Source organism: Pelodiscus sinensis, chromosome 3 (assembly GCF_052426305.1).
Source record: "Pelodiscus sinensis isolate ZL-2025 chromosome 3, ASM5242630v1, whole genome shotgun sequence".
In the NCBI taxonomy this organism is placed as follows: Eukaryota; Metazoa; Chordata; order Testudines; family Trionychidae; genus Pelodiscus; species Pelodiscus sinensis.
The window spans coordinates 112,837,943-112,851,179 of NC_143054.1; the positions used below are offsets into that span (position 1 = coordinate 112,837,943).

At 42.3% G+C, this 13,237-nt stretch overlaps 1 protein-coding gene across 4 annotated transcripts in view; it reads right to left on the reverse strand.

Annotated features, from left to right (window-relative positions):
* Window positions 1-13,237, reverse strand: part of TFB1M (transcription factor B1, mitochondrial) — a 42,820-nt gene that overhangs the window by 22,645 nt on the left and 6,938 nt on the right. For all 4 annotated transcript variants that reach the window (XM_075924496.2, XM_075924493.2, XM_075924492.2 and 1 more), the window contains 3 exons: window positions 7,554-7,662; window positions 4,642-4,793; window positions 1,111-1,230 (listed from right to left, as the gene is read on the reverse strand). In XM_075924496.2, the coding sequence (XP_075780611.2) occupies window positions 1,111-1,230; window positions 4,642-4,793; window positions 7,554-7,662 (381 nt within the window). The remainder of the gene's footprint in view (window positions 1-1,110; window positions 1,231-4,641; window positions 4,794-7,553; window positions 7,663-13,237) is intronic.

Consider the following 13,237-nt stretch of genomic DNA (forward strand, 5'->3'; position numbering starts at 1 on the left):
TTTTTAATGTGTTAATCCTGCCCTGCGTTAATCTCAGGCGTTAACGCATATAAATTGACAGCCCTATGCAAGTCACTGTGACTGTTATTCACATACATTTTTAACCCTACTTTTAGTCCCACTAAATTCTTGGTCTCAATGATATCTGGTAACAATTAGTCCCACAGGTTAATTGTATGTCATGTAAAACATATTTCCTTTTGTCAATTTTAAATTCACTATGTTTCAACTTCACTGAATGTTTCCCATATTCTTTTTTTTAAACTTCTTTATACCATTTCCTCCGTGAACAGTCATAAATCTTTCCTGCTTGGGTTTCCCCCTCAAAAGCTCACGATATTATATATTTTTGTTAGTCTCTAACAAAGGTGCTCATGACTACTCATCATTTATTCAGCTTTTCAAGCTCTCCTCATATGAAAGGTTTTCCTTGCTTCCTGTCATTTCATTATTCATCTCTGAGTGCCTCCAATATTTCTACGTCTTTTCAATGATTGGGTCCACAGATTTTGTCCTTGATTCTGAAAGGTGCTGTGTTCCCTCAACTCCCATTCCAATAGCTTTAAACATCTCTCAAGATCAGTCCTTTTTGTACAACTATTAATGCTGGAGCATATGACCTACAAGGCGAGGCTGAGGGAGTTGGGTCTATTTAGTCTGCAGAAGAGAAGAGTGAGGAGGGATTTGATAATAGCCTTCAACTTCCTGAAGGGAGGTTCCCAAGAGGCTGGAGAAAGGCTGTTCTCAGTAGTGACAGATGGCAGAACAAGGAACAATGATCTCAGGTTGCGGTGGGAGAGGTCCAGGTTGGATACTAGTGAAATAGTTTTTCCTAAGAGGGTGGTAAAGCACTGGAATGGGTTACCTAGGGAAGAAGTGGAGTCTCCATCCCTAGAGGTGTTTAAGTCTTGGCTTGACAAAGCCCTGGCTGGGTTAGTTTAATTGAGATTGGTCCTGCCTTGGGCAGGGGGCTGGACTTGATGGCCTTCTAAGGTCTCTTCCAGCTCTGTGGTTCTAATCTTTTTACAATTTGCTGTTATAATAAAGAATTAGCTGAAGCTATAGTGTGTTATCTCCTGCTAGCAGATTCACTGCACAAAGAGGACTCACCTCTGGTTTTGGAACAAAGGCTCGACCTGGAATTGTGAAACAGTTTTGAACAGTGCAGAGGTACTGAGACATGATGGACAGTCTGCTTCGTTGCTTGCTTCCTGTGGTGGCCGTGAGTCTCTATGGGATAATCAGAGTGTCATTTGTAGTCAATGAATCTAGACTGAGCAAGTGGCAAAAATATTAAAGCTCTATAATCTTGCAGCTTAATCTAAGGTAAAATATTTAAAACCAAGAGTAGCAAAACTATTTTTAAAGGCATGCACTTAAAAGTAAATAAAAAGATCAAAATTAATGTCCAAACTATCTAATGTTTTTACCTAACATGCCTGATATCTGGATTACATATAATGTATTGCCCCAAACCTGTAATCAGATCTGTTTGCCTAATTCCCATAACCCTTTAGATATCAATGAAGCTCCACAGAAGTACAGATCTACTTGTAAACTCATGCTTAAGACAACATTGTCACCCAGTTCTTTCAGAACCCCCTTTCTTCCCAATGTCTATGTTTGGATGTTTATATTTTCTTGTATTCTTTTTGTCATCTTTCAAGATCAGTTACTTAAATTTAATCAATATAAGGAAACAAATAAATAAATTCTTGTGGAAATTCATCTGAACTTATTACAAAGTTAAGGCTGATTATTTTTCTCCCCTCAATAACTAAATGACATTTTAAAAATATGGTTTAAGTGATATAATTGAATAAAAAGAATCACAGAACACTAGAACTGGAAGGGACCTCGAGAGGTCATCAAGTCCAGTCCCCTGAAGTAACAAATCTTCATTTTTTTAAAAAATACAGCTCCAAAGATCTCTTAATTTAAAAAACAAGTCCCCAAAAAACTTAAAGCAATAATTATTACTAATTTTGTAAATGTCCACCACAGCAGTTATGCATTATTATAAACTAACTAAAATGGAGCTAGGAATGAAGTAGGGGCGTGCGCACGCGCACATGCTTACGCTGAGAAATAACATTGAGAGGAGTAGATGGAAATGTAACTTTTGAGCTGCAAGGCAAGAAAGTGCAAGTAATGTGCCATAAAGTTGTACAAAGATGTTTTCTGTCAGAATCTGTACCAAATGTCACTTTTTTCCTCTCTCTTGCCCTTTTTCATCTTTCACATTTTCTCATTCCATCTAGAACCCATATATGGGCAATGTTTAATTTTGTGCCAAGTAAAAACAACAATAGTAGTAAGAATTTTTGGTCACAGAATTTCTATTCTTATTGGAAGAAAAAAAGCATTTACTAATATCTTGCATTCGATGAGCTAAACATACTTCTCTATACACTTCTGAGAAAATGGCTAAGTGTTAAACTAAAAAAAAAAAAAACCCAACAAATAATTGAGCAGAACCTTAAAGACTGACAAAACATGCAGATGGTATCATGAGCTGTCGAGGACACAACCCACTGCTTGCCCATGAAAGCTTATGATGCCATCTACATATTTTGTCAGTCTTTAAGATGCTGTTAGACTATTCTGGTTTTTTTTAGTTTTTCCAGTTACAGACTAATAGTCTAGCAGCACCTTAAGATTGAGCTTTCATGGGCATAAAGTGGGTTGTGTCCACGAAAGTTCATACCGCCAGCTACATGTTTTGTCAGTCTTTAAGGTTCTGCTCAACTATTTGTTGTTTTTTTTAGTTTTTCCAGTTGCAGACTAACTTGGCTACCCCTCTGAAGCTTTTGCCTAAGTGTTGTTATTCCTCCTCTTCAGCAAACACATTTTAAGTATTTATAAGATGCCTATCCCCTGGATACCTAGAAGTGTCATTTTTACAAACAGCTAAACTAAAGAACAGAGATGAAACAACTTGCCTAAAGCCTCAACAGTGGCAGATCCAGGAATGAAACCTAGAAATTGACTCCCAGTTTCCTGACTGACCTTAAGACAACTTGTTTTTTTTTCTCCTGAAGGCAGTGTACGTCTTAGAAAGGCAAACCATTACACTGAAAGTCTTTGATCTTCTATTTAATAAAATATTCACTGGAATCATGGACATTTAAATAAATGAAAAACCAAGGAACAGAAGCTCCAACAGCGAAAACTCAACAACAAACCACACTTACTCATTCCATGACCTTGAGCACATCACTCCACTTTATAATGTTTAGTCTTTCCAGCTTTCTAAATACAAGGAACTTAATGGGTATGCTATTTTGCATGTCATTGGAGCTATGTTGGGTACAGAAACACTATAATCTGCATGTCATGATGGAAAAAAACTTGAAAGGCACATACAGCTGATTATAGCTATATAAACAACAGAATGCATTTATGTTCTCAACTATTTGTGTTTTTTTCCTTGTTGCTATCATAGAATTTCACATCTTTCCACTTTATACTTTAAAGCCTAGTCTATTAGCCATTTTTTAATGTTTAGGCTAATAGCTCTTATGTTATCAAGTATTCTGGGAAAAAGAAGTGGATCTTTTATGCCAGAAATCACATGGCTGCTTTACTTCACATTCACAACACAAAGAACACGTTTTCTACAGCCTTCTACTAAAAGCACTTAAGTACCTATCTTGAACCTTGCTCTCCCAAACATTGTGGTAACTGTAGCAGAGTGATGTGACATATACATACAGTAATACTTTAGGTACCCAAAATAACAGCTGAGATTTAATTTATGGCATACAATCACTGTATTCCTCATTTACACAATTTACAAAAGACCTTTCAGGTAAAACAATGTCTAACCTGGTTTTCAGTTTTGATAAGTTATTTAAATTTTTAGTGCAATACACAGTATACAGAACAACAAAGTGATTGCCATTTTCTCAATCTGGTATTCTAAAACACTGATACTGATTTGGTGCACTCTGTTTTATTCTTGTCAGCGTGTGATAAAGAGACTGGCAATGATCCCACTCAGATTTTGGGCATCCAGATTATATTCCAGAAAGCAAAGTGTCTATGGGCTATACTGACAAGATGTTCCCTATGTTTTAAGTGTTTAATCATTAGTGGGAATCAGTGATATTACACATTTTAAATGTGAAAATCTCTATAAACAAGGGAAGTTTAAAGGGGGGTAAAATTATTTCCAATGTAATTCTTGAGGTAACTGAAAGGTTTAGAAAAACAAGATGAAGTGCTAACTCAAAATGTCACATCAGCTGATGAGGAAAGGAAATCATTTAAGACAGAAAAGTAGCATGCTGTGAATGAAGCAGACTTCACAGAAAACAAGATTTTGAAATGTCTCAATGAAATGTCTCAAGAAATATTTTATAAACAGTATGTAGTTAAAAGAAATAAGGAGATTTTGAAAATTTAATATTAAACTCGATAATTTGTAAATTTGTAGCTAAGCACACACAAATGTAAGCACTGTGCCAGGTTTCCTGCCTTAAATTACAATTTGAGAGAAAAATAGATTATTAAGCAACTTTAACACACCCTGGACGTCAACCAAATATCTCTAGTTTCTCTCATATACCACTAAATTACTAAGTGCTGAAATAATTTGTCCAATTATAAGCTTTTTAATAAGCCAATAACAAAGCTTACCTCTGCTACTTCCTTCTGAAAAGTCAAAGTCATCTGAGTTCTACCATAAACGAAAGGTCCATCTCTTTTGGAAACATTTTCAAGCCACCTGATGATCAGAGGAGTTGAAACATTGAACGGCAGATTTCCAATGATATGTACATTTGGTGGATCTATAAGAATTATGAAAATAAATCTTTTTTAAAAATAGGTAGGTAAATGGAGTACAGTTAAGGCCTTTGATTTTGTGGAACACTAATCACCTTCTATGGTTAGAGAAGTCTGATTAGTTTAATTTCCTGCTAATTATTCTAGCCAGCTTACCCCCAAGGAGATTATTCCCTCTTTTATTGAGGTAGAAACCTCCCTAACTAATGGTGAAAAGGAAGGATACAAAAAAGGAAGATGTGAGCATTCAGAATGAAATCAAGACGTTGAGAATAAATTTAATCAAGACACCAAAGAAAGTAAATGGAAAATAATACTGAATAGCCTATAAAATAATGCTAGAAATCTAGGTAACAAACAAGAGGAACAGAAAATGTTCATTTTTAAGCATAAATTGTATCTAGCTGCTATTAGTGAAACTTGGTAGGATGATTCACATGACTAGAATGTTAAATCAACAATTATGATTTATTTAGGAAGGATCAAGTGAGAAGAGGAAGAGTGGCACTATGTAAAAAGGGCATTACTTGTTTCTGAGTCACTAACAACACAGAAGAAAATTATCTTGAATGCTTATGTCTCAGTGCCCTGACATATAAAGCACAAGACGGGGTAGCAGTTGTTGACTGCTAGGCTATGTCTATACTACCAGGTTATTTCAAAATAACTTATTTCCAAATAACTCCCGAAATAACTATTTTGAAATAAGCTTATTACTCTTCACAAGCAGGAATTATTATTTTGAAATAACTAGCATGGTAGTGTGGCTGCTCACCTTGTTATTCTAAAATATAAACATGCCCCTATGGACAACCACATCACACTAAAGATCAGGATGACTGCCTATTCACTCGTCTATAATATAGGAAAACAACTGTAATCATGGGGGACTTCAATTTGAGTGGCATATGCTGCCAGTACTAAATAATCCTTACAATTTAAAGACATTATAGATGACAATTTCCTTACTCAAAAAGTGTTGCAACCAACATGAAGTAATTCTATATTAGGGTACGTCTAGACTACATGCCTCTGTCGCCAGAGGCATGTAGATTAGGCTACCCGACAGAGTAAAATGAAGCGGCGATTTAAATAATCGCCGCTTCATTTAAATTTACATGGCTGCCGCGCTGAGCCGACAAACAGCTGATCAGCTGTTTGTCGGCTCAGCGCGATAGTCTGGACGCTCCCCTGCCGACATCAAAGGGAGTTGTCGACAACCCAGGTATGCCTCATCCCAGGAGGCATACCTGGGTTGTCGACAACTCCCTTTGATGTCGGCAGGGGAGCGTCCAGACTATCGCGCTGAGCCGACAAACAGCTGATCAGCTGTTTGTCGGCTCAGCGCGGCAGCCATGTAAATTTAAATGAAGCGGCGATTATTTAAATCGCCGCTTCATTTTACTCTGTCGGGTAGCCTAATCTACATGCCTCTGGCGACAGAGGCATGTAGTCTAGACGTACCCTTGGACCTTGTCCTAACAGAGAACTGAGCACAGAACTAAAAATGAATAGTATCTTAGGTACAAGTCATCATAACTTGATCACATTTATAATATGCAAGCAGAATAAAGTGCAGATGAGTAACATATAGAATAGTTGGTGTTTTAATAAAGCCTATTTCACAAACCTGTAAGCTTGTAATCTTATAATCCAAATCAGCTGGGAGAAAGAATTTAATCAGAAAACTGTTAACATTTAAGTGCATCTTACAAGATGCCCAAAAAGCCACAATCCCATGATTTAGGAAGAAAACAATGCTGGCTAAAAGTGATATCTGCTGTTAAAAAATTTAAAGAGTCATATAACATATATGGAAGAGAGAGCAAGCTGGTATTAATATAAATCCGATGTTAGGAACCATAGAAAATTGATAAAGAAAGTTAAGGAGCATAAGGAATCATCTATGGCCAGTAGGGATGTTAAAATGTGTGTAATTAAGTAACTGTGTAGCAGTCAGCTCTCCAAGAGATGATTACATGTGGGGAGCTCGCGGTAGGCAGCTCCCTGGGAGCCGGTGCATGTCAAGAGCCGGCTTTTAAGTCTGCTCCCCACATCTACCCGGAGCCTATGTGTAACCGTGAATATTAACCAATAAGCCCAGGCTTATCAGTTAACCATTTACACAGTTAAACTTTCACATACCTAAAGGCCAGCAGTCAGTGTAATACAAATTCAGCATCTTTGCCTTAGGGCTTGTCTACAGTAAAAAGGCTGCAAGCTCAGCTGAACAGACTTAGTGATTCAGTGGAGATGCTATCTATGCTAAAAGGAGGGCTTCTCCCCTTGGCATATGTCCTCCACCACTTCACAAGAAGTAGATACATCAAGGGGAGAAGCGCTACCATTGACACAGTGGTGTCTACAATGGGAATGAGGTTGCTGTAACTCCACTGCTTAGAGGTGCAGATTTTCCCTTAGTGATGAAGTTATACCAAATAAGTTGCTAGAGTAGGCCAGCCTCACAAAGGCACGAGGCAGGTGATTATTTTTTATTTTGTTCTTTTGGAATAAAGAAGGCTGGCTTCTCTAATCTTATCTTCCAGGAAAAATCTGTCTGAAGGACTAACCATTAACAGCTTTAATTAAATTAGAGCAACTGCTGTCCACCAAAAGTCCTCAAAACCAATGTGTGTGCTGTAGATGAAGTAAGAAGAAATGGAAATCATGGTAAAACAGTAAACTCCAAGTACCTTCTCAAATAAACTAATTTTCATAGCAACTAATTCGGAGGGAACACCACATATGTAAAAACAGATACTAACCATCTTCCCACTTCATTTCAAGGTGCTTTGGAAAAGCTCTCTCCAACTTGTATGTCAAAATGTCCCCATGAACAACATGTACTTTTCCCGGAGCTGCTTCAGACAGCATCTATTTGTAGACGAGCAGAATTAGCTTAGTTAGCGCCAATAAAATGTGGTAAACTTTTTAAAAATATTACATCGTACTTATCCTTGGCTCCAGTCAAGTTACATTGGACATGAATCCAGCCCTGTATTTTTATTGTGACATAATGTACTAATGAAATGGAATAAATAGTTTTAGGTCTGGGCAGAACAAACATTTCCATACAAAAGCTAAACACACATTACAAATTACAGGTCTGATCCTATACTAGGGATGTTAGAAATAATTTTAGTAATTATGTAGCCGCAACAATTCTTAGTGGTTACACGTTACTAAAATGCTCCCCCCACAAAGAGCAGGCCAGCAGCCATTGTGCTCCAAAGCTCCACCACCTGGGAGCCCCCTGCCACCCTCTGCTGCTGCTTCTACATCAGAGGCAGCAGCGCAGAATAGCAGACAGGAACCTTGAGGAGAGTAGATCTAAAAAATCCAATACAGAGGCAGCAGTGCAAGGCAGCAGAAGCTCCTGTCCATGGGGGTCCCACACTCCCCACAAACAGAGGCTGCTCCAGCATCCCACAGAGCAAAACAAATTATTAGTTCTATTCTAATCAATGGCACTATTTACACTCTTAATTAAATTAGATGCTTAAGTGCGGTGTAGGATCAGTCTAAATGATTTAACACCTTTCAGGGTCAAGTCTATAATGCAAATCTATACAGTCATAAAAGAATGAATTTTGTACTGGAACAAATTTGGAGATTATAGAAAGTTTATACAAAAATTAATGTAGTTTGTAATTTTCAGTGCTCTACACCCTTTTCAAAAAATCTTAGCAATATCTGTTACTCGGGGCTTGTCTACATAAACTGCTAGTTTGTGGCAAGTGAGAGTGTAAATCTACATTGCACTATCATGCCACACAGTCTGTGTGTACCCTGCTCACTTGCACTAAAAAGTCCCCTACTGTGCACTGACATAACTTCCATTTTAAAGTGGATATCAAAATGCAATAGGGAACTAAAAGTGTGTGCTAAAAGGTCTACATGGACAATTGGCAAGCAGCACACTACTGCACTGTAGATTTACATCTCAGTCTCTTTCACACTAACTATTCAGCTAGACCAGTGGTCACCAACCAGCCGATCATAATCTACTGGTCCATCGTTTAGTCTCTGTAGGTTGATCTTCAGTTCCCCTTGGTGGGAACTGTTGGAGCAGCGTCCAAGGGCTGACCTCTCTGGCCAGCTGGGCTGGATCAAAGAGGGGCAAGCCACCCGTCAGGACAGTCAGCTCCCGGAGGCTGTGCCACGCTCCAGCAGGGGTGGAGCAAAGAGGGACATCCACCCAACCAGCTGCCTGTGCCCCGACCCCTAGTAGCATCCTGCCCCCTTCCCCTGATCAGACCCCCCCACAAGAACCCTACTCCTGCTTCTTGGCCAGACCCAAAAGCACCCTGCCCCCCGGCCAGACCCTCACCAGCATCGTGCTCCTGGCTAGACACCTAACACCAGCTTGCTCCTGTACCCTACTTCCCACCCAGATTCTGCACCCCCCCCCCATCCCTATCCCTATCCCACTCACTGGCAGCTCTGTCCCTCATTTTTGACCCCACCTCAAAGTGTAGAGGGGCCCACAAAATCCACTAACCTTGGAACTCCATAAGAGTTAATCTGGCCTGAAGCCTTGAACCTCAGTCCTACCTACCCTCTCCATGGGGCTGGAATGCCAGGGAAGTCAGGTGTCTCAGTTGGGGCCACATCAGTGAGGCTTGGGGTTTTTTCGCATCTGACTCCCCGACAGATTTTTCTGTGGAACTGTGACCCCTGACCCAAAACAGGTTCCCCACTCCTTCCATAAATAAAGACAATGTTGAAATGTTTTGTGTTGGACATAATACAGCAAAACTCCAATGGTCCGGCATCTGATGGTCCGGTACTCCTGATGGTCCGGCACCATCAGGAACCCGGAAGTGCTCCGGGCAGCCAGACCATTGGAGCTGCTCTGCCCCCCGGTTCTCCGATTCAGCCGCTGCTAAAACTGACCCAACCCGGCAGCACCCCAGCTGTCCCCGATTCAGCCTCTTCTGAAACTGACCAGCGGCTGACTCCAGGAAGCCCGAGTCAGAGCTGCTCTGCCCCGGGGTTCCTGGAATCACCCCGATCAGTTTCAGCAGCGGCTGAATCAGGACGCCTGGGACAGAGCAGCTGGGGTGCTGCCAGGTTGGTCTCGCAGCGCCAAGGGTTGGCTCTATCAGACCAACCCAGCAGCGCCCCAGCTGCCCTGCCCCAGGCATCTGGATTCAGCCGCTGTTGAAACTGACCAGCGGCTGACTCCAGGAAGCCTGGGCAGAGCAACTCTGCCTCGGGCTTCCTAGAGTCAGCCGCTGATCAGTATCAGCAGCGGCTGACTTGGGGACACCTGGGCAGAGCAGCTGGGGTGCTGCCGGGTTGGTCCCACAGCGCCGAGGAGCAGCGCTGCGGGATCAACCCACCAGCACCCCGGCTGCTCTGCCCCAGGTGTCCCCAAAAGCAGCTGGGGTGCTGCCGGGTTGGTCTCGCCGCGCCAAGGGTCGGCGCTACCGGACCAACTCAGCAGCACTCCAGCTGCTCTGCTGCAGGCGTCCCAGATTCAGCCGCTGCTGAAACTGACCGGCAGCGGCTGAATCAGGGACGCCTGGGGCAGAGCCAGACTATCGGAAGGGGGGGCTATGAGGGTTCTGGGCTGGCATCCCCCCCACCCCAGATCCCTCATAGCCCCCCCCCTTCCGATAGTCCGGCAAATCTGATAATCCGGCACCCCCTGGGTCCTAAAGGTACTGGATTATCGGAAGTTTACTGTACTTTATTTAAAAATGAAGCCTGGCCAACAATCCCACAGTTGGGACCAAGCCCACATCTGGCCACAACATCATAACACTCCCGTGCCCTCCCCCCCAACCCATCATATGTCTGAACCCCCTGCCCTAAGCCCCTCATCCCCAAACTCCTGCATCCCCACATCCCCAGTCTTGTGCCACAACACTCCTGCACTATCCACACTGCAAACCTGTGCCCTTAACCCCTCATATACCCAACCCTTCCCCACTCTGAGCCCATCATATATCCCAACCCAAACTCTTGCACCCCCACATCCACAAACCTGCGGCTTGCTCCAGCACCCCAACCCTTCACCTGATCCCAACACTCTCCAGCCTGGAGCCCCCTCGATGAGCCAGCATCCCCTTCTCCACCTCTTCCTGCACTCGAATTTCCTCCCAGAGCTTGCGCCTCTCACCCCTTCCCGCACCCAAATCCCTCATTCACACCCCAGAGCCCACACTTCCCCACTGCATTTACTATTTATGGAGCAAACAGTACAGGAGGCCCCCGACTTGCAACGCGATTGGTTCTGGGGGAAGTGTCGCAAGTTGGGGGCATCAGAACTTGAACCCTCCTTTACGATAGGAGCCATGCACCGTCGTAAATGTGGGCCGAAGATGTAAGTTGGGGGTTTCCGGTCCCTTCCGCACTTACAAAAATGGTTGCAAGTACCGGGGGTCGGAATTTGGGCAGTCGCAAGTCGGGGGCCTGCAGTAAGATTTTTAGAAATATTTTTACAGCAGATGAAGAAAAAACAGATCATAAAAAAGCAATTTTGGGCTGTGAAAATTTAAACACGTTAGAACAGTTAAACGTTCTGAGTTTAACCGATGGAAAAAAGGAATTACATTCTTGTGGTAACAGATTTATTGCTCATCAACTCATTTCAGTAGCATAACTTGCATCTTTCATTTCAATCATGCTGCTTCACTAAGGGATTTGAAGAGGATGAAAAAAAGTTTAGAAAGTTCACCTCTACATTGCTAATGGAAAACTAACTCTCACAACTTCCTGAGCCAAAGGAAACTGGTGTTTCTGAGGAATGTTCATGGAAATAAAGTATTAAAACAGAGATTTAAATTCCATGCAGTGGGAACCGAAATGGAGTTTAATGCTAAAAAGTGTCCCTATTTCTTTTAGATGCAAAATGTTTCAACTGGAGAGAAAATAATCTAACATGAAACAAGTCTGGATTTTAATACAAATTTAAGACTAGATTTCTTCACTGCAGTAGTAGTTAAACTGCTTAGATAACACTAATTTGCCTTGCTTTGCTAAATTTTATAGTGAAGGGAGCCATCCAAGGATGCAAGATAACGTAGTAAGGTCAATGGAGTGAGAAAACAGTACCAAACAAAGTAGACAGCTGTCTATACATATTTTAGACAGGGATTGTGTGTGAAATTGTTTTTTAATCGTCGGTTTCATTATCAAGAAGAGTCTTTGGGTGGTTTAATAACTCACAATTTAAAAATGCATTAGCATATTAGAGATAGAAGATAAGAACCTTATACTGCTCTATTTGACAGCATTATAAAAGTACTTGGGCATCAGTCTTTCCATACATATATACAAAATGTTTCCTGTGGGTTGACAGAGATGTCATCACATCATAGCGTCCACAGGCTGGGGGACAGGCATGGGAGGGTAAAGCCCCAGCCTGCCCCTTCTACCTGAGGCCCCATCCGTGGAACCAAGCCCCACCCACTGCCAACCTGGCCCTCCCCTGCCGCTGGGGAGCCAGAGTTGGGCCTGGCGTGCTGCAGCCTCCTCTGGCTGACAGGAGCAAGGCCAGGCCTGGAGCACCATGGCATCATCCCTCCTCAGCCACTGGGCTTATCAGTTAATCGTTTACATATCTATATGCTAACATCCCTACTGAAAACTCTGTTCTTGAAGCCTTAAAGTTAAAGGCATGTTACCTGGTGACTGACTTGGACAGATTCCATTCAGAAGATTAAATTAAATTAATGGAGATTGCCTATCTCCTAGAACTGGAAGGGACATTGACAGGTCATTGAGTCCAGTCCCCTGCCTTCACAGCAGGACCAAGTACCATCCATCACAAATTTTTGCCCCAAATTCCTAAATGGCCTCCACAAGGATTGAACTCACAACCCTGGGTTTAGTAGGCCAATGCTCAAACCACTGAGCTATCCCTCCCCGCGATGTAAAAAGAAGCATCTCGTCACTGTGTACTGTGTGCCTCACAACAAATTTATTTGCACACTAAGCCATCAAGTAATCCAAATGCCAAACTGACTAGAGATAACCAAATCTACAGGAAGATACACATTGCAGAGGGTATCCAGTTTATGACCAAAATGAAAGTATTCATCCAGCATATCAAAAGAATACAGAGAGACTTATTTCATCCATCACTGAGACGACAAGTTGGCAAAATGAAAAAGGGGATCACAGCCCGCCTGGCTGAAAACCATTGGAGAACAATACTGTAAGACACAAAAGTGACCAGGGATGTAAAAATCCCATTGAATTGGTTAACCGGTTAAAACCAATTAAAGGGTGGGCAGGCAGTCCCCTCCTTCCCCATCTGCTGCAGCCAAACTGGTGCAGCCTCCCCCTCTCCTCCCCAAACTGTACAGAGGGGCTGCTCCAACTTGGCCAGAACAGCCCGGGCCTGCCAAGGACAGAGGCTGCTCCAGACAGGCTGGAGTGCCCGTGTCCATGGTGGGACCCACTGGGCTGGAGCAGCCTCCTGTCTGTAGCGGGCTGG